The sequence below is a fragment of the Xenopus laevis genome, chromosome 2L (assembly GCF_017654675.1).
Source record: "Xenopus laevis strain J_2021 chromosome 2L, Xenopus_laevis_v10.1, whole genome shotgun sequence".
Taxonomy (NCBI): Eukaryota; Metazoa; Chordata; class Amphibia; order Anura; family Pipidae; genus Xenopus; species Xenopus laevis.
In genome coordinates this window covers 175,387,764-175,409,917 of record NC_054373.1, presented here as the reverse complement: position 1 = coordinate 175,409,917, position 22,154 = coordinate 175,387,764, and the positions used below count along the sequence as shown (strand labels likewise).

Below are 22,154 nucleotides of genomic sequence, written 5' to 3'. Positions count from 1 at the left end.
CCGAAAAAGGAGCGGCGAGGTCGGCCCGAACCCACCTGAGGGTATTACATAAATAGCCTGAATAGAAAGATAAGTAATACAAAGTTACAATAATGATAAGATTGCAACCTTACACAGTATTTGTTTTTTATATCGGGTCAGTGACCCCCGTTTAAAAGCTGGAAAGAGTCAGAAAAAGAAGGCAAACAATTCAAAAACTCTAAAAAAAAGAAAAAATGAAGACCAATTGTAAAGTTGCTTAGAATTAGACATCCTATAACATGCTATAAGTTAACCTAAGGGTGAACCACCCCGATAAAGAACAGCCTGGGATATTCAGTAAGGGATTTTAGTCGCTCGGGGGGGCCTGATGAATTGGCACCTTCAATAAAAAAAGGAACCGACCCAAGCAGAACAAGACTCCCATATTGATACTGTTATCCACCCCCCCCCCCGGCACCAACAGAATCCCCCTTTCTCTTTTCACATCTGAATGAATCTCCAGGGAATGAGGCCAAACACCTCCCATTCAGCAAGTTGTTGTTGGACGGACAAGAAAAGTTCTTCAGGGAAACGGGAGGTCTCCCCCTCCAAGCTGAGCCAGCACGTCTGGAACGTATGGGGGGCCCCATATATAGATGCTTTCCTTGTCTAGGAATCATTACTTGTCCTTCCTCACACTTCCCAACAGATTCCCATTCCTTCAGCAGTCGGACATCTCCCCGTGTCTGACAATGGCTCTCAATGTCCCTGGCTTGGTCGCCGTCATCTTCTTTTATGCCATGACTCTTCTCACCGGGCTCTGGGCTGCCTGGAAAGCCAAAAAGAGTGAGAAGAACAAAAAGCAAACAGAGGTGGCTATCGTGGGGGGTCGCAACTTGAATGTATTTGTTGGACTCTTCACCACCACTGGTAATGTACTGGGAGAATACGGCTCATTTCATTAGATTTCAATGGGGATTTTGTAGAGTTATTGGGTGGGCAGTGTTGTTATTAAATCCTCAGTTCATGGGCTTCTCAATGCTTTTTTGGCTTTGCATCTCTCCCCGTTGGTGTTTACGTTGCTACCTGGCCCCTATGGGTCTGTGAAAGGTCGGGAGATGAAGTGGAAAAGGTCCGAAATAGAATATGAATACGGGTATAGGATCTATCATCCAGAATGCCTGGATCCTGGGGTATTCCAGATAAGGGGTCTTTCTTTAATTTGGATCACCAGACCTTAAATCTGCTAAAAATGGTTTCAACTTTAATGAAACCCAATAGGATTGCTGGATCTGGTACAAGGTACAGTTTTATTATTGCAGAAAATAAGGAAATCATGTGTAAAATTTTGAATTATTTGATCAAAATGAGAGACGGCCTTCCCGTAATTTGTAGCTTTCCGGTTAACGGCTTCCTGGATAACAGATCCTTTGCCTGTAGCAATAAACAGAAAGACTCGCCGATCTGCTTTCTACTTGCTAAATACCCTAGTAACCAGATGCCAATTGAAAACATTGTAAATTTCAGTTGAGAAAAGGGGTTCAATTTCAGTATGTTATGGAATGACCAGTTCTAAACAACTTTTCAATTGGTCTTATTTTGTTATACTTTTTGAATTATTTGCTGCCTTCTTCGTCTAACTCTTTCCAGCTTTCAAATGGGGGTCAGTGACCACATTAGGCAATAACTATTGTCCTGTGAGGCTACAATATTATTGTTATTGTTCATTTTTATGAACAGGGCATCATTTATTATAAGGCTTGCCTAGCCATTATATGGTTCCATTACAACTTGTCATAGGTGGAGAGGGATATAGTAGATTTATTATGTTTTTTAGTCAACTGTATAAAGAAACATTTCAGTAAACTTCACACCCTCAGTTAAATAATTGTTTTCTTTATATCAGCTTTTACCTTTAGAAGTAGGTGTCCTTTCATTGTATCCCCTCATTATTTAAGACTGAAAGTGGGTAATGGTAAATTCAATCCAAAAAATGTACCCCCTACTGTTAATGATAAGGATTTTTGAAGTCACTGAGAGGGTTCTTTGACCATATAAAGGCACAAGGCTGCAGGCTGAGTTATACAGGGAACTCTGAGTATCACTCATGTATTATAAGGGATAATGTACCCCCTACTGTAAATGATAAGGATATTACAAGTCACTGAGGGGTTCTGTGACCATATAAAGGCACAAGGCTGCAGGCTGAGTTATACAGGGAACTCTGAGTAACACTCATGTATTATAAGGATAGTGTACCCCCTACTGTAAATGATAAGGATATTATAAGTCACTGAGGGATTGTTCTGTGACCATATAAAGGCACAAGGCTGCAGGCTGAGTTATACAGGGAACTGTGAGTATCACTCATGTATTATAAGGGATAATGTACCCCCTACTGTAAATGATAAGGATATTAGAAGTCACTTAATGGTTCTGTGACCATATAAAGGCACGAGGCTGCAGGCTGAGTTATACAGGGAACTCTGAGTATCACTCATGTATTATAAGGGATAATGTACCCCTACTGTAAATGATAAGGATATTAGAAGTCACTGAGGGGTTGTTCTGTAACCATATAAAGGCACAAGGCTGCAGTTATACTTGCCATGGAACTCTTAGGTAACTTCTAATTCTAAATACACAAGTTTCAGTGAATCATGTGACTTATGTGACATCAGTGATGACATCATTGAACACCCTTACAAAGATATATTTTATATGTTTTGCATTTGTTTTTGCCTTGTCTAGCCACATGGGTTGGAGGTGCCTACATCAATGGGACGGCAGAAATTGTCTATCTTCCCTCAAGAGGACTAGCGTGGGTCCATGCTCCCTTAGGGTTTGCTGCAACCTTCATTATCGGTGAGAATATTTGTCCTCCTCTACTAACCTATAACTGCCACTCTGCCTAATGCACAAATATTTCATATAATCACTAGGACAGAGGGAGGGAGCTTGTGGGAATAGTACATGGGTGATTCCTGGGCAGTGTCGGACTGGGACACCAGGGGCCCACCCAAAAACCTTTGACCAGGGACCCACTCTCATTACTATTATTCTCCCTCTCCTCACTCAACCTTTATTCTCCTAGTCTCTTTTCTTTACATACTATAATCTATTATTCCATCTATTTAGCCTCTTTGTTCTCATAGAAATAGGGAATTGCCATGAAGTAGGTCAAATGTTAAACAGCATGAGGGCCCCCTGACACCTGAGCCCACCGGGAGTTTTCCTGGTATCCCTGTGGGCCAGTCGGACACTGTTCCTGGGCTTAAAGGGTTAAAAAATCCTGTTGTGATTATTTTGAAGAGGCTTTGGCTGGAGGTTAGAAGGGGCCCAGCTGCTGAGCTGCAGGAGTCTATTTGTGGAACCTGTATTGATTCTGCCTCCTGCACATTTCCCTGTTCTCTGAAGTCGCATATTTACCGACTGAGAACTGATGTCACATGAAAGAAAAATAAACCGAGGCCTGAGGCTGGTCAGTCCCAACTTTAGGATATGTTTAGGGGCCTCCATATAAGAGGGGCCCCACGAGAGGAAAATGTAGTAAAATAAGCAACATGCCATTACTGGTATTGAATCTGTTATCCAGAACCTGGGGTTTTCCAGATAACGGATCTTTACATAATTTGGATCTTCATACCTTAAGTCTACTAGAAAATCATGTAAACATTACTTAAACCCAATAGGCTGGTTTTGTTTCAATTAAGGCTTAATTATATCTTAGTTGGGATCAAGTACAAGCTACTGTTTTATTATTACACAGAAAAAGGAAATCATTTTTAAAAATTTGTATAAAATGGAGTCTATGGGAGACAGCCTTTCCGTGATTTGGAGCATTCTGGATAACGGGTTTCCGTATAATGCATCTCATACCTGTACTAGGTACAAATAAATAACTATCAATGCTTTGTTAATAAAGAGGTGGTTCTTCTTTAAAGGAGAACTAAACCGCCCATGATGATAAGTCCCCAATGGCCCCCCTCCCTGCCTCCCCCCTGCTAAGTGTTACCCCAGAATTGTGTCCCCTGTAGGATTACTGACTAGCTAAAGGGTGAATTTATTCGCCCAACGCAAATTTGTGGTGAATTCCTGTGATTCGCCGCCGACTGGCGCCATCTTCTTCTCTTCGGTAATCTTCGCAAAGTGAGCGCCGTATCGGTTGGAGCAGTCTTCCGGTTTGCGACAACATTCCAGTGATGGAAATTGCGGAAGGGGAGGAAGAAGACACAAAGATTACCAAAGCGCCGGGAGATGGCGCCCGTGAGCTCCGCTGCGCTCACTCTGCATGTGCGATCAGTAATTCGACAGGGGACACAATTCTGGGGTAACACTTAGCAGGGGGGAGGCAGGGAGGTTTAGTTCTCCTTTAAGTTAACTTTTAATATGTGATAAAATGGCCAGTTCTAAGCAACATTTCAATTGGTCTTGAATATATATATCTACGCTTAATTTTCATCTGATTCATTAAGAATTCTATTGCTTCATTATACATTTTACAAAGGGACTACGTTTTACCTGCAACTTACTTGCTGCTTTCAAAGTAAAACTCCCAAACTTGGCTGCCCTTTTATTAGACACCAGTGGGATCACCTGACTATAGCTGGGAAGGGTGGGAGCTACAACATGGAGCTGGTCACTGCTCCTGTATAACTATAACAAACAAGGGAAAGTTGTAAAAAGGGCAGCCAAGTTTGGGAGTTTTACTTTGAAAGCAGCTAGTAAGTTGCAGGTAAAACTTAGTCCCTTTGTAAAATGTATAATGAAGCAATTGAATTCTTAATGAATCAGATGAAAATTGAGCGTAGGACTGGCCAGATATGGGATGACTTTGACGTAGTTGGCCAGCTTAAATATATTGCAATATATGGACAAACAATCCCTGTTTTGTTTAAAGGGTAAGGCATTCTTCAGTAGCAGTATGCACAAAATGTCTCTGTCTTAAATATATTGATAATGGGTTGAGTGCAGAGGACTCTTGTATTTGACTATATGTATTTTGTGGTCACACCCTCATTGCACCCCCGCCTAATGGTTTTAAAAAATAGTGGTGAGCACAACGTTCCCTTGTATGTTATATATATATTTTATAGTTTTTTAATTTTTTGCTTTCAGCTCTCAAATGGAGGGTCACTGACCCCATCTAACAAAACAAATGCTCTGTAATGCTATACTTTTATTGTTATTGTTACTTTTTATGACTCATCTCTCTATTCCGGCCTCTCCTATTCATATTCCAGTCTCTTATTCAAATCAATGCACGGTTGCTGGGATTTTTTTTTTATTAATTGAGGATGAAGTCTTGGATGTTAAGGGTTAATCTATCAGCACACAGTGTGGTCAGTGGCCCATGTGTCCATGTTATTATTTTGTTGGGATGGAACAGCCTGTGCTTGTTTTCTGTGCTCTCTCCTCTGCTTTCACACTGCGCAGCTGGAATGGGGCTGCTCTCCCGACCACACACTGCACAAAGGCTTAATGGGGGGTTCACGCCTGTAGGATTACTGAGCGCTAACAATGGAAAGGCCATAGACTCCATTTTATCCAGATAATCTTAATTTTGAACTTTTTCTCTGTAATAATAAAACAGTAACTTGTACTTGATCCCAACTAAGATATAATTAATCCTTATTGGAGGCAAAACCAGCCTATTGGGTTTATTTAATATTTACATGATATTCTAGTAGATTTAAGGTATGAAGAAGAAAACCCTAGGTCCTGAGCGTTCTGGATAACAGGTCCCATACCTGTAATAAAAACCAATTGCAAAGTTGCTAGGAATTGGCCATTTTATAACTTACTAAACGCTCAATTAAAAGTTTAAGATTGCAATGCACCCAATCACGTGGGTTTGAGTTTTGAGTTGGGGTTGAGTGTTGGGTTTATAACAGTAAGGGCTCTTACACACGGCCGTTCCGACCTGCGCTCCCCTGCGTTCCGTTTTTTGGCGTTCAGCCGCAGGGGAGCGCAGGAATAGACGCAAGTCATTATTTGAAATGGGGCTGTACTCACTCAGGCGCGTGTAGGCGCCGAACGCAGGAAAAATGCAGCATGTTGCGTCTGAACCTGCGTTCGGCGCCTACACGCGCCTGAGTGAGTACAGCCCCATTTCAAATAATGACTTGCGTCTATTCCTGCGCTCCCCTGCGGCTGAACGCCAAAAAACGGAACGCAGGGGAGCGCAGGTCGGAACGGCCGTGTGTATGAGCCCTTAAGGAGGCAAATGGCAGGATTTATGAAAGACAATGAAAAGCCAGCCTGAAAACAGTGGAGAATTAGGCCACTTTAGACATTTTCAGTAACTAAAGGGGAAGTGCACCTTTAAATGAACTTTTAACAATTTCTGGAAGTGCCCAATATAAGCAACTTTGCAATTTGTCTTAATTTTTTTTTTTTAAAATCTAGTATGTGTTTGAGCTGTTATGAAATGTAGAAGAATAAACTCCACTGGAGAGCAAACAGCTGCAGCTTCTGTGTAGTTTAGTTAGAGACCTGTTGCTCTACCTGTTTCATGGGTCCTTTCTCTCTTACTTATATTATATTCTGACTCCCTAAATGCTTCTTGGTCGCCAGAAAAGCAGATTCAATTGATCCCAAACCTAAAAAATATATATATTTTTTAAAAAAAACATAAATAAATGAAGAGCAGTTGCAAAAATTAATTAATTTAAGTTAAAGGGGTGGCTCACCTTTTAGTTAATATTTGGTATGTTATAGAATGGCTAATTCTAAGCAACAAGTTGGACTGCATTACATCTTTTTTATAGTTTTTAAATTATATACCTTCTCCAACTTTGCAATGGGGGTCACTGACCCCATCTAAAAACAAATGCTCAGTAAGGCTACACATTTGTTGTAATTGCTACTTTCTATTACTCATCTTTCTATTCAGGCCTCTCCTATTCATATTCCTGTCTCTTATTCAAAGCAAGGTGTGGTTGCTAGGGTAATTTGAACCCTAGCAACCAGATTGCTGAAATTACAAACTGTAGAGCGGCTGAATAAAAAGCTAAATAGCCACAAATAATAAAACATGAAAATCAATTGCAAACTGCCTCAGAATATGACTCTCGAATTTGTACTAAAAGTTAACTTAAAGGTGAACTACCCCTTTAAATTACCCTATATAGAGGTACAGAAAGATCTGCCTAATTTGGTTTGAGAATTTACTTTTCTATTGCTCCCAAATAGGATGTTGGGTTCACAAAAATAATTAAAAAAAAACACACACACAAAAGCCCACTGCTCAATAGTAAGTTGTTTTTTTTACATGTGGAAGAAATGCACTTTTTTATTTCTAGGAAAGGGAGAGTACACATCTACAATAATATTGTTGCCCAATGAAACATACTGTGATTGTTTCAGAACACAAGTATTTACTGTATTTGCTCTGTGTGAGTGTGTCTTGTACAAATATTAATTTCTTCAAATATTCATGGAGCCACCTAGTGACAGTTATAAGTATTGCAGCAATATGTTTTAAAGGCAAGAAGAATAAAATCCCACTTTCTTTAATGAAAAAGAAATCTATAAAAAAATGTGTACTGTTTTTATATTAAAACCTGACAGTATGCAGTGAAATTCCTCCTTCGTGTTACTTGTTCTGACTGCTGCTGATAGGAAACTTCAGACGGTCCCTAACTGCTCTGCAGGGAAACGATCATACTTTCAAACAGCAGGGGGAGGGACTCCCCAGAACTCGAGCAGCTTTGTTTGTTTCCCTGTCGAGCAGTCGGCAAACTGTAGAGATTTGTACCCACAGACCCAGTGCAGTCTGTATATTCTAATTATTAATCAGTCTTGCTGTATCGGCTTCTGGCAGATATTATTTGACTTGTGCTGTTTTGATAATGTATGATGATCCCTAAGCAGCCCAGACCACACTGAGCATGTGCACAGTCTTGGTCTTGCAAAGATGTATAACAAAGTTACAAGATGGTGACCCCCTGTGGCCAACTTTGAAAGCATAAATCATTTGTTTGATTAGGCTTGTGGTGCACTACGTTCACTATTTTGGATTCGGCCGAACCTGCGAATCCTATGCTAATGGTTCTCAGAATACCGAACTGAATCTGAACCCTAATTTGCATATGCAAATTAGGGGTGGGAAGGGGAAACCATTTTTTACTTCCTAGTTTTCTGGCAAAAAGTCACGCAATTTCCCTCCCTAATTTGCATATGCAAGTTCCGATTCTGTTCGGCTGGGCAGAAGGATTCGACCGAATCCGAATCCTGCTGAAAAAGGCCAAATCCCGAACCGAATCCTGGATTCGGTGCATCCCTAGTTATATTTAGTAGTCAAAATACAGCATTTCTAGCATTATTCTATTTTAGACTTTAGTTTCCCTTTAAAGTGATGTAAACCCCAAAAATTCAATAAGAAAGGCTTGGATGCCCGTGGGTGAAATTTAGTCTTATTGCAAGGTTGATCCAGGTACTGCCCTTAGGAGCCAGAATTTCAGATTTTACTCCCTCTGAGCAAAGGGAAGTTTCCTTTTTAAAAAGGTTTTTCACCTGTAAACGGGTTGAGATAACTTAGTAAGATGTAGAGAGTGATATTCTGAGACAATTTGCAATTGGTTTTCATTTATTATTATTTGTGGTTTTTGAGTTATTTAGCTTTTTATTCAGCAGTTCTCCAGTTTGCAATTTCAGCAATGTGGTTGCTGTGGTCCAAATTCCCCTAGCGACCATGCATTGATTTGAATAAGAGACTGGAATATGAATAGGACAGGCCTGAATAGAATGATGAGTCATAAAAAGTAACAACAACAATACATTTGTAGCCTTACAGAGCGTTTGTTTTTTAGATGGGGTCAGCGACCCCTCCCCATTGGAAAGCTGAAGGCCAGAAGAAGGCCAGTTGAAAAAGTTGCTTAGAATTAGCCATTCTATAAGACTAATACAATTATTAGTAATTCTAGTAATTATTAATACTAAAAGTTAAATTAAAGGACTTCACTTGAACAAATGTTAGACATGAATCTTTACTGAACTGTTTTCCAGGAGCACTTTTTTTTGTCAAGCCCATGAGGTCCAAAAACTATGTGACAATGATGGATCCGCTCCAGGAGACTTTCGGGAATACAATGGGGAGTATTCTTTTCCTCCCGCCGCTGCTGGGTGACGTGTTCTGGTTTGCCTCCATCCTGGCCTCATTGGGTGAGTCGATTATTATTATTATTTACCATGAATATCCTGTAAATGATATCCTTATAAACGGTGCTTAGCGATGTCATTGGTTATTATCGCTGCTTAGTGATGTCATTCCTGTCACATGACTCACTGAAACGTGTGTATTATAATAAATAAAGTACCCCCTGTTGCAAAATATGAGGATATTAGAAGTCACTTCGAAGCTCCACGACCTGTATAGAAGCACTCGACCTTCGGCATTGTGCTTTTATATGGTCATGAAACTCCTCGGTAACTGGTAATATCTAGTGATAAACAGATTTATTCACCAGGCCCGAATTCGTGGCGAATTTCTGTGTTTTGCTGCTGGCGAATAAATTCGCAAATTTGCTGAGAATATTTGCGGGCGTCAAAGGTTTTTTCTAACGTCCAATGTCAATTTGTGGGCATCAAAATAGACGCCGGCGACTATTCCGATAACGGCGACAATTAAATGCACATCCATTGGCTTTAATGAGCATGAAATTGCCAACGGCGTCAGAAATTATCTATTTTGATGCCTGCGAATTGACGTTGGCATCAAATATCGTGAAAACGGGACAAATTTGCCCATCACTACTAATATCCTTATATTTTACAATAGGGGGTACTTTATTCACTATATTATGCTCTGGGGTTACTGGCGTATCTTTTCCAACTAATTTCCAGGGCACAAGCGAAATTACAGGGGCACGGAGAGGATCTCACACTACCCCATTTTCTTCTTTTGGAAAGTCATTATTCTGTGCTTCAGTACAAGCTGATTATACTAGTTCTATATAAGTTATTTCCTTACTTGCTGAGCTAAAAAAAATACATTTTGGGTACAGTTATTGAGTAGAGAAGAGTCTCCTGACATTTCACTGTTCAGTTCTAAGCAGAGCAACGTCACAAGACTTTCCTTTTCTAACTAACTTAATTTTCTGCCATCTAATTGGTCAAAATGAACAGCAGGTGGCGCCGCTGTTCTAAATTCATATAAGCGGTGAGAAAATGGAGCATGGATTTATAAAATGCTTAGAAGAGTGCTGTGAGCAATTTTATATGCATTTATTCTCTCTTTGCCTGCAGGAGCCACCGTGAGTGTGATACTGGATGTGAAAGGCTCCGTGTCTATTATTATATCAGCTTGCACGGTGATAATATACACATTGCTTGGGGGTTTGTATTCAGTCGCCTACACGGATGTGATTCAGCTTCTCTTTATGATAATCAGTCTGGTAAGCCATTGTTTCGACTAGATTTGTGTGCGTCAGTGCTCAGCTGCACCCAAACTCTTACTAACATTGCACCCAAGCACCCAGTTATTCAAGCATAGCTTCTGTGTTTAGTGATGAGCAAGTCGCGAAACTGCGAAAAAATTAGCGAAACAGCGAAGTCAAGTCAATGGGGGGCAAACATTGTTTTTTACGCATGCGACAATTTTTCTTGCTGAAAATGCATTAAAATCGGTGGGAATTTTTTTTCGTATTACGACTTTTTTGTCTCTGCAACATGTTTATCTTGGTGACTTTTTTGTAGTGGCAAATTTTTCCCACTACAAATTTTTGCCGCAGTTTCGCAAAAAAAAAAAAAATCACGGATGACGAAATGCAGAATTTTGCCGCGGATCCATGGCTGGCGAAAACATTTGCTCATCGCTATCTGTGTTCTCTAATGTCCTCGCGGTTGGTTGGGATAAAAGGAAACACAAATTAACAGAATGGATTACAGAAGGGTTCTTAGTACTGGTATGGGACCTGTTATCCAGAATGCCCAGAACCTGGGGCTTTCAGGATAAGGGATCTTTCCATAATTTGGATCTTCATATATTAAGTCTACTAGAAAATCATGTAAATATTAAGGGGCAGATTTATCAAGGGTCAAATAGTAAATTTGAATTTGAGTCAAAATTCACACATTCAAATTTGAAGCCCCCTATATGAATGTATATTGAATGTGAGATTTATCACAACTCGACCATGGAAACAATCCTAATTCGAATATTCACCAACTAAAACCTGCCAAGTTCATGTACAAGTCAATGACAGAGGTCCGTTGAGCCATTTGGAGATGTTAATAGCCTTCCTGACATTCGAGTTTTTTTCAGGAGAAAAACTTGATTCATACGTATCGAATTTACGTTCGATCAAATATAAGACATTCACATTTTTTCTTAAATAACCTCCCAGTCGAATTGTGAGTATATTCGAATTAAAAAAAATTCACATGAACTCGAAATTTTACCTTTGAGAAATGGGCCTCCCCATAAACCCAATAGGCTGGATTTGCCTCCAATAAGGATTAATTATATCTTAGTTGGGATCAAGTACAAGCTACTGTTTTATTATTACACAGAAAAATTAAATCATTTTTAAAAATGTGGATTATTTGGATAAAATTGAGTTTATGGGAGATGGCCTTTCCATAATTGGGAGCTTTCTGGATAACAGATCCCATACCTGTATATATGTGTAGTGCTCGTGCATTGCACCTTGGTATCACTGTGAGCACTGAAGTGAAACTTGGAGAGCTTTGTGTTCCTCCTGTCAACCAGTAGGATCTCAGCTATTTTACATGGAGATGTTACTCCCTCGAGAGGTTGGTGGAATTTTCCCAGTTGGAGCTCTATTTGCAATACTAGGACCTTTCAATTTTCCCATTCTAAAGTATTTTAAGAGAATGTCTTAGGAGCTGGAGTTGTATTTTGCAATCTAAAAACATCTTTCCAAATTCTTGTTTCAGAACAGCGATGCTTTTGCATGTCTATATGCATCTATGGTTTATTGAGTCTTGTTTTAGAAGTTCAGGTATGGGACCTGTTATCCAGTAGGGATGTAGCGAACTGTTCTACGGCGAACTTGTTCGCGCGAACATCGGCTGTTCGCGTCCGCCGCAAGTTCGCGAACGTCGCGCGACGTTCGCCAATAGGCGTTCGCGTCAAAATCGTTCGACCATTCGACCATTCGATCGCTAAAATCGAACGATTTTCGTTCGAATCGAACGATCGAAGCCATTGGATTGAATGAAATCATTCGATCGAATGGCTTCGATCGTTCGATTCGAACGAAAATCCTTCGATCGTTCGAATCGAACGATTTTCGGATGTTCGAAGTTCGCGAACTGTTCGCGAACTGTTCGCATTTTTTGCCGGTGTTCGCGAACGGCGTTCGCGAACACATACTCGGCGGTTCGCTACATCCCTATTATCCAGAATGCTCGGGACCTGGGGTTTTCCGGATAACGGATCTTTCCGGATCTTCAGACCTTAAGTATAATAATGTAAACATTAAATAAACCCAATAGGCTGGTTTTGCCTCCAATAAGGATTAATTATATTTTAGTTGGGATCAAGTACAAGATACTGTTTTATTATTACAGAAGAAAAGTGAAAAACATTCAAAAATTTGGATTCTTTGATTATAATGGAGTCTATGGGAGACAGACTATCCGTAATTTGACACTTTCTGGATAACAGGTTTCTGGATAACAGATTCCATACCTATACTTAGATGTGAGGTGGTCCCTACTAAGTGTCTACTCCCAGTGCACATGGGCCATGCTGGGACCCATGTATGTGCATACTGAATGAGTGCACCAGAGCCAGGAGATTGTACACTGAACATTCTAACCTGTCATGCAGAACAGGTATGGGACCTGTTATCCAGAATACTCGGGATCTGGGGTTTTCTAGATAACAGATCTCTCTGTAATTTGGATCTCCATACCTTAAGTCTACTTAAAAAATATTTAAACAATAGGATCTTTTATCCTCTGATAAATATTAATTATATCTTAGTTGGGATATATATATATATATATGTGTGTGTATGTATTTGCAAGGGACATATTTAAAATGTTATTGGGGCCCCAATTGACACACTATTATTTTGAACATGAATTTATAAAGCACCAACAAATTCTGCAATGTTGTACAACAAATAGGTGTATACACGTAGGGGCTGATTTATCAATGTTCTAATTTTGCACTAAAACTCCCGAACTCGAATTATAACTTTCAATCAAGTATTAAAGGAAAAGGAAAGCCTTGCAGCACTTGGGGTGCCAAATGTTAGGCACCCCCAAGTGATTTTATTGACTTAGCTGAAACTCCGGGCCGGTGCTCCTATCAGCAGAAAACTGCACTGGCCTGGGTTATACCAGTGAGCACTACGGAGCGATCCTCTTCCTTCTTCCTCTTTCCTTTGCGCGGCTGCGCATGCACAGTAAGACGAAAAGCCAAACTTTAACGAAAAAGTCGCTATTTTATTCAACTGCGCATGCGTTTGCCCCGGGAAATTTGAAGAAAGAAGAAGCCGGAAGAGGATCGCTCCTTGGTGCTCACTGGTATAACCATGGGCTGGTGCAGTTTTCTGCTGATAGGAGCACTGGCCTGGGGTTTCAGGTAAGTAAATACAATCACTTGGGGTGCGTAACGTTTAGCTCACCCAAGTGGGATACGAATTTCCTTCTCCGTTAATTTAAAAAAAACTTGTTGAGCAAGTGCAACAACCAATAAAGATTTATTTATATACTATAAGAAAAGATCAGCATGGACAGTTTGGTCTTGCTCAGGCACAAGAAAAGTCAACACCAGGACTGGCATCCATGGGCATTTGGTAAATGACTGATCTACAGTAAAATGCTTCTTCTTCTACAATATTTTATTGTCTTTGGACATATTTTTCTCTTCGAATTATTATATTAATGATATGGTCTCATACAACTCCATATATGGTGTACATCCAAATGTTGTTTTTATGACTTCCTCGTCCAGTGTTTTACTATAACTCCAATCAAAAACACCCAGTAGGAAGGATAAGCAATCCATATACTTTACCCACAGGCCATAGAGTGTTATTATTATTATTATTTAAAAAGTGCATCTTACTGGGGAATAGTCCCAAGGAAAGTCAGCCAGTTATCATTGCTCCTATCAACCAGCAGAATATTAACGTAAATATATATCCAATGGTGGACATGCCATTTGTTACATAGTAATGTAACACCCTCTTGGCCACCCGCCTGGTACCAAGGTTGTACTCTGCTTACCAACTCAGGTCCTGAGTTCCCTTTGCAAGGTGTAAGGTACTGGGAATTCTTCTCATGGCAGTGCCTCCACCTAATGTGATCTCGGAATGCACCTGCGGATGGCCCCATTAGGAAACATTCAACACACACACACACACACGCACTTGATTCTGTGTAACAAATAACTTTATACAAGATAAGGGCAGATTTAAAGGGGAAGTAAAATACAATCACATCACAATATGCATGTAACTAGCATGACCCACTACCCTGGGAATCCTGTCCTGGGAATCCTGTGCCAGTTCCATCCTGGTCTCCATGCCAGGCAAAATCCCGCACTACTCATTTGCAGATCAAAGTCTCAGTCCCTTATCCCAAATGAGCATACTTGGTCTCAGGCAGCGCTAGGAGCCCAAAATACCAGTTAGGTACTGGCTCCCTCGTGGCAGGCACACATAAAGCCTGTGACACCATAGAACCCCCACTTGATCCTTTCCCTTTCCTCTACTCTCCCAGGCAGACTCACCCGAGGGCTCACACACAGAGCTGGCAGGCTCACACAGAGCGTAACAGGCATCCACAGCGATGAGAAATCTTTATCCAACAAATGCAGCTTTGATGAATCCATTACTGAACTAGAGCTCCCAGCACTGCCTATAGAGCGAGCACACACAGTTCAGTTTTGGAAATCCGGAGCTTCTGACCCTCCTGGTCTTGCTCCCAGGCATGGGGTCGTCTACCCAAGCCTCAGATGCCTCCTGCCTCTACATAGTGGCAACTGAAATCACTATCTCCTTAGTAAAGTACAGTCAGCAGAAATCCTCCAGCAGTAATGGCTTTGAGCACATGGAAATCTCCTTTTATACGGTGCAGCAGCGACACCTAGTGACAACTTTTGGAATTGGCCATGTTGCACCAACACAAGGGCACTGCCCCTTAGGAAACCCTGTAGTTAGTCCCAAACATGGTTTCTGCACCATGAGACTCCGACCGGAGGGGAATTAAAGACACATGTCCATCAAGTTCAACCTTCCTGACTCCAAGATGCAATGGGACCAGACCTTGGATGTACTATGAGCTATCTTCCATAACCCTGTATTCCCTTCCTTGCTAAAAAGCCATTCAACCCCTTCTTAAAGCTATCTAATGTATCGGCCAGCTGGACTGGGAACTCTAAAAGACACCTATCTCAATATTGTTGATGGGGAAGGAAACCAGTAGAGGTGCCCCATGCCATGTATGTCAGTATCTGTAACTCTTACAACATAAGAAAAGCCTCAATTTCTAGCAGTAGAATATCATTTTGAGACTGAGAGGAAAGCATAGAGGAAGCATATCTCCGTGCTGCTGTTACATTATATATAAAAGTCACGTGACATACTAATCATCTCTTATTTTAAACGTAGTGGATTTGTGTACCATTTGCTCTTCTAAACTCAGCATCTGAAAACATTGCTTACACAGCAGTGAATGCATTGTACCAAGCGCCGTGGATTGGTAAAATACAGCCAGGATACATTGGAAGATGGCTGGATGATTTCGCATACCTGGTAAGCGCTTTTTTTACTTCTGTCTGTAGTGGAAACGAATTATACATGACATTATAGACAAGCCGTGCAGATACTAAAGATATATGTAGACATGCTCCATGTCTGGTCAAATGAGATGGTTTGCTCCTTAATAGTCTGGCATTAGTTTTTGTTTCTCCCACCAAAATACAGTCTACCTACCAACATGGTGGCTACATCAGGTCACTGGAATGTTATTGCTGGTCAATGTATTAGGTTTTCATAGGATTTATCCATGGTAAGGACCTCAGATCTGAAGGCATCTTATGTTCCTTCCTTCAATATAGGTTTCCTACTCCCAACGTATATATTAAATGGGTTAAATTATTTTTGTAAAGCTCCTCCAAATACAAGAGAATGTCAGCTCCAGCCATTGGACACACTCATTATTATAGGCGACTGATATATGTTCAGAGACTAGGAGAATCCATGTATCAAAGAGGACCTTGAGATAAAGTAGGTTCTGTGGTTCCCTCCACTGACTATACAATAGGCAACTACCCAGTCGGCCCAATTTTCAACAGGATCACAGAGTTTACCTTTCCATTGTATATCTCACATTTGATTATTTCAGAGCCTGGGAGGCATTGCATGGCAGACATATTTTCAGAGAGTACTTGCTGCTTCCTCTTCCAAGAAAGCCATGGTCACATCCTACCTTTCAGGGTTGCTTTGTGCTGTGATGGGGGTTCCGTCTATTCTGATTGGTGCTATTGCTGTCTCTACAGGTAAGGGAGCTAGTCCAGAACTCTCTCATGTGCCATTAAACCTTGTCAATGATATATACCCAAATGAATGCTTTAACACTACCTAACTCACACATGTTCTTGCCATAATTTAAGACTGGAACCAGACTAGCTATGGCTTGCCAACACCCTATGAGAGAAGAGAGTCGAACATGATATTACCCCTGGTCCTGCAGTATCTTTGTCCTACCTATGTGTCTGTTGCTGGGTTAGGAGCCATAGCAGCAGCTGTTATGTCCTCTGCTGATTCATCACTTTTGTCGGCCAGCTCCATGTTTTCGTACAACATATACAAAAGGTTGCTAAGGAAGAAGGTGAGCTACATTTTGTTGTTTTAGAGACCTACTAAGTAGACATCTCCCATAAAATCAAATGACAGGGGTTATCAAGGAGAAGACCTCAAAATTCAGATGATGGATGTACCATTAATTAATTTGATTAAAAACAGTTCATTGTGTGGTATCTGAGGAATGTGTTCATTTCAGCGCTAAAGGCAAAATAGTTCCTACCCTATAGCTCCAGATAAGGAATTGGGAGGATCTCATCTAAAATCCAGCTAAAATCCAGGCAGGGTTTAATGCTTTCTTCACAGAAGGAATAAGAAGCGCATTCCACAACCTGCTCTCACCGTGAAGAACCACCTACACTGCTTCAAATGAAAGCTCTGTCCTTCTAATCTAAAGGGGTGACCTCTGGTGCACTGATCTTTTTATGGGAAAAAGATGCCCCACTATCTGTCTATAACGCCCTCTAATGTACTTGTAAAGTGTAATCATGTGGCTTTGCAAGCGTCTTTTTTCCAAGGAAAACAACCTTAAATCTTCCATCCCTCTAACCAGTTTAGTCTCCTTAAGAACTAGAGCCCAAAACTGCACTGAATACTCAAGGTGAGGCCTTACTACCTAGGACCCATAAAAAGCCAAAATGATGTTTTCATCCCTTTTTTAATGACTATACTTTATTTGCTTTAGTAACCACTGGCTGACTCTGACTAGAGTTACACAGCTTGATGTCCACAAAAATCCCCAGATCCTTCTCTAATAAGAAACACATTGCCATTTAGTGCATAACTCCCATTTATTGTATTTCTTGCATTATCGATATTGAACCTCGATTTTCAAATTTAATTTGCTCTGCAAAGTAGCAGCTTTCTGCATGGTACTTATAGTTTTGCGCGGATCAAGAGATTTTCAATTTCCAACATGGGCAGCAAAAATAATTTCTGTTGCTCCCTATACAAACCAGAATAAAGTTGTTATAGCAAGTGACAAACCTAATTTTGAACTGTAATATACTGTATCAAGCCAAGGCATTTACAGAAAAAAAGGCAGATTTTAATCAGCTTAATTATTTTAATTGTATTAATTAAGAGCTGTACATGGTATCTATGTGAGGGGGGTACATGTCGTTTTTAGGGATGCACTGAATCCACTATTTTGGAATTGGCAGAACCCCCGAATCCTTTGCGAAAGATTTGGCCGAATACCGAACCAAATTCTAATTTGCATATGCAAATTAGGGGTGGGAAGGGGAAAACATTTTTTACTTCCTTGTTTTGTGACAAAAAGTCACGAGACTTCCCTCCCTACTCCTAATTTGCATCAGCAAATTAGGATTTGGAAATTGGTTTGGCTGGGCAGAAGGATTCGGGCGATTCCAAATCCTGCTGAAATAGGCCGAATCCTGCCCGAATCCTGGCCAAATCCCGAAACAAATCCTGGATTCGATGCATGCCTAGTAGTTTTACAAGGTCCTGTAAATAGTTAGTACTGACTATTTGAATATGGGTGTTAGAACAAGGCAGGACATGTTTATAGGGACTTCTTCTATTTCACTTCAAGCAGCCAGAAACATAATACAGCCATGATGCAGGTTCCATATTGTTACACCGTTTTTGAGATGGAGAGTCCCAAGTGGTCCAAAGTTAACACATGGGCAACTAGAGGGACATTGTATGGTGCTTCATGGTGGTATAATCCTGGAAGACAGATGAGTTGGTTGTGAGCTTTTGAAGAGACTGGCCACCCCGATTAGCACATAATACATTTTGAGTTATTTTGAGTTATTGCAAACACTTGTCTATAGCCATCTTGAGTATTTTCATTTGTTCACAATCTATTGAGCAGGTTACTGTGTGCAATTATAACTGTGTCAGTGGTTACTGACTTAGTGGTTGATTTGTCAGAAAACCAAATATAAATGGTTTAGTGATACTTCTTTCCATTTTTTGTGCAGGCTTCTGAAAGAGAAGTCCTCTGGGTGATGCGTCTCTCAATGGTTCTGCTTGGATCAGCTGGGACGGGCCTAGCGTTTCTGTCCAACTCTGTGTATGACATGTGGTTTCTCAGTGGTGAACTGGTGTATGCGATCTTGTTCCCGCAGCTTTGTTGTGCCCTCTTCATCCCTGGCACCAACACCTATGGTTCGGCAGCTGGCTTCATACTTGGCTTTGTTCTGAGACTTCTGGGTGGAGAAAGTGCCTTGAAGATCCCTCCTGTTCTCCATTACCCAGGATGCATTCTTGTTGATGGCGTCTTCATACAGCAGTTTCCATTCAAAACATTCACCATGACCGTGAGCTTGATCACCATTGTTGTCGTTTCTTATTTGGCTGAGTTTTTGTTTATGAAAAAAATATTGCCCCCTCAGCTGGATGTCTGCAATGTATTTAGAAAAGAGACGTCTCGTCTGTCTCAACAGGAGTTGGAGGAACAGGCGAGTCTCCAAAAGACCTGACTACAGGGAAACCACTGCTAGCTGCCATATATATATAAATCTGACATTATTTTGCTCTACCCCGATTATTTGCTTTTATTTATCCTACCTGATAAAACATACATAGGAATAGATAGACTATACGGTCATGTATCAATCAAACTGCTCCTTAACTTGACAGCAACAGGTAAACCATTACCTAAAGGGCACCAGTACTCTAGAAATATATATATATGTATAGTGTAGTGGCCTGTTGTGTTTTCTCTACAGTTATCATTTATAGGATTTAAATATATAAATATGTGTGTCCATGTGTCATTAAATCAAAGATGACAAAGAAACAATAAAATATAATGAAGAATAATAAAGTGGGACAACAGGAGGGGAAAAAATGGGGTCTGGAAAGAGCAGTATCAGACTAGAGGCCTACCAGAAATCCTTAGACAGCAGGCCCACCTTTCTTCGTCGACTCGACTCACACTCTCCTTTTCCTCTTTTCTTTTCATACTATTACCTTACTAAGTTTTTCCCTTACAGAAATGGGGAGTGGACCTGATATAGGAATAGAAAGTTGAATGGTTGGGGGACCAGGAGGGCCCATGGGGTATTTTGACCCACCGGATATATTCCTGGTATGATGGTGGGTCAGTCTGACATTGAGAAGGAGAAGAGAAAGAGATGAAATGCAAAGCAGGAAGGTATAGAGAGAAAGCAAATGGAGAGAAAGAAAAGAAGTAAGATTAGAGTGAATCATGGATAAACATAAGGAAAGAGGAAAAATGAGATCACAAAGAGGAAGAAGATGAACAGCAAGAAGACAAAACAATCAGGGAAGACAGCAGATAGGATGAATGTAAATAAACGTTTAATTATGGATTTTGCATCTCTTTACTAAGAAAGTATAACCTATTTTAATACATACGCATTATGGATGTAAGGTTATATATATGAATGTTTATAAAGAATGTATTATAATAAAAGGCATTTATTGAGCTAAAAAGACCAAATCAGAGTTTCTTGACTATCATTTCATTCAAATATGGTTTATTAAGAGGGATTTTTTCCCCCAGAACATTTGCCAGTGCTTATAGTTCAGATATAGGGTTATTACATCAACGTTCTCTTGTTTGACTTGATCTTGAGCGTTCATTTGGAATCCCTGCCATAAATTAGACAGGACTAATGCTGCTTGCTAAAAAGAAATTACAGAAATAGTTCGATTTCTCTATGAAGATAACAATAACTTTAAAAATGTTGTATCGTCAAGGCAATTTCCTTAATCTGAGATTAAAATTAATTCACTCAAGTAATTTACAGTCAGCTTTAAAGATGAAAGACAATATTGATACAATGATTATACTTCAGATCACAGAGTATATGATGGCATGGCATGATAATTAGTGATGGGCGGATAAATTTGGCTGGCACGAATTTGCGGCGAATTTCTGCCGCCGGTGAATACATTCACGAATCTCCCTCGAAAAATCGCCGGCGTCAAAAAAATCTGGACACGCGTCCGAAAAGTCACTCGCGTCAAAATCGCCATGCGTCAACACTATTCTGATGCCCATTGACTTTAATGCCAGCATCAAAATTGACGCGAGCTACTTTTTCGTCAATTTCCGATTTACACGATTCTTTCGTGAGTTAACTTTTGGTATGATGTAAGGAGCAATATTTTGAGACAATTTTCATTTTTTATTACTTGTAGTTTTTGAGTTATTTAACTGTGTCAGCAACCTGGTTGCTAGGGTCCAAATGACACTAGCAATCATGCATTGATTTGAATTGAGTAATAAAAGGTAGCAATAATAATAAATTTGTGGTTTTACAGAGCATTTATTTTTAGACGGGGTTAGTGACCTCCATTTGAAAGCTAGCAAGAGTCAGAAGAAAAAGGCAAATAATTCATAAAGTATAAAAAATAAATAATGAAGACCAATTGAAAAGTTGCTTAGAATTGGCCTTTTTATAATATATATATATATATATATATATATATATATATATATATATATATATATATATATATATATATATATATATATATATATATATATATATATATATATATATATATATATATGTGGGATCAAACGGCACTCACCATTCATTGGGTTTCTCGCCGGGTGCTAACCAATAAATCAATAAAAGTCCAGAGAAAGCACTCATGGCATTAACCATCAGTTATATATCAAAGTATATTTATTCGTGCATGGTGCATCAACCACTTTTAGGTGTCCGTCAAATATGGATGGATGACCTACAAGCATTAGTGGCACTAAAACAGTGAATGCAGACTATTACACAAAGGACAATACAGAGATTTGGTTTCTTCACTTATAGGTAAAATGCTATAGCATTTTCACTAACAATAGTACATACAGGGTTGGTGTTTAAGTGCAAAATCTGATCTGATATCTACATAAATGGAGGATCTTGGAGAAGTGCCAGTATGGGGAGCAACCTTCTGCAGAGACATGAGTCAAGATGGTTTGGGAATGAAATACGCACACATGTTTGCCCTCATCTGGATCAGTTTTGATAAGGATTTGCAAAGAGTGTTCATGACCATACTGTAACCAGATGACACCTACCTCTCTAAATCAGTGATCCCCAACCAGTACCTTGTGAGTAACATGTTGCTCACCAACCCCTTGGATGTTGCTCTCAGTAGCCCAATAGCAGGTGATTATTTTTGAAATTCCTGTCTTGGAGACAAGTTTTGGTTGTATAAAAACCAGGTGTACTGCCAAACAGAACCTCCTGTATATTGACGGTCCACATACCAAATAGTCAATCACAGCCCTTACTTGACACCACCCAGGTTGCTCCCCAACTCTTATTGCTTTTGAATGTGGCTCAAGGGTAAGAATGTTGGGGTTATCTAGATATCTAGATAAAGTAAAGCTCTACTAACATTTAGGTATATTTAGGATGTTATAACCAAATACAGAACTGGACAACAGAAGAGCAG

General features: G+C 40.0%; 1 protein-coding gene across 1 annotated transcript; it reads left to right on the top strand.

The window, feature by feature from the left end:
- Window positions 1-513: 513 nt before the first annotated feature.
- LOC108708751 (high affinity choline transporter 1) lies at window positions 514-20,184 on the top strand. The gene is made up of 8 exons (XM_018247779.2): window positions 514-891; window positions 2,713-2,826; window positions 8,971-9,126; window positions 10,210-10,358; window positions 15,555-15,698; window positions 16,291-16,444; window positions 16,559-16,776; window positions 18,698-20,184. The coding sequence occupies exons 1-8, from the start codon at window positions 618-620 to the stop codon at window positions 19,196-19,198; spliced, it is 1,710 nt and encodes a 569-aa protein (XP_018103268.2). The 5' UTR covers window positions 514-617; the 3' UTR covers window positions 19,199-20,184.
- Window positions 20,185-22,154: the final 1,970 nt, after the last annotated feature.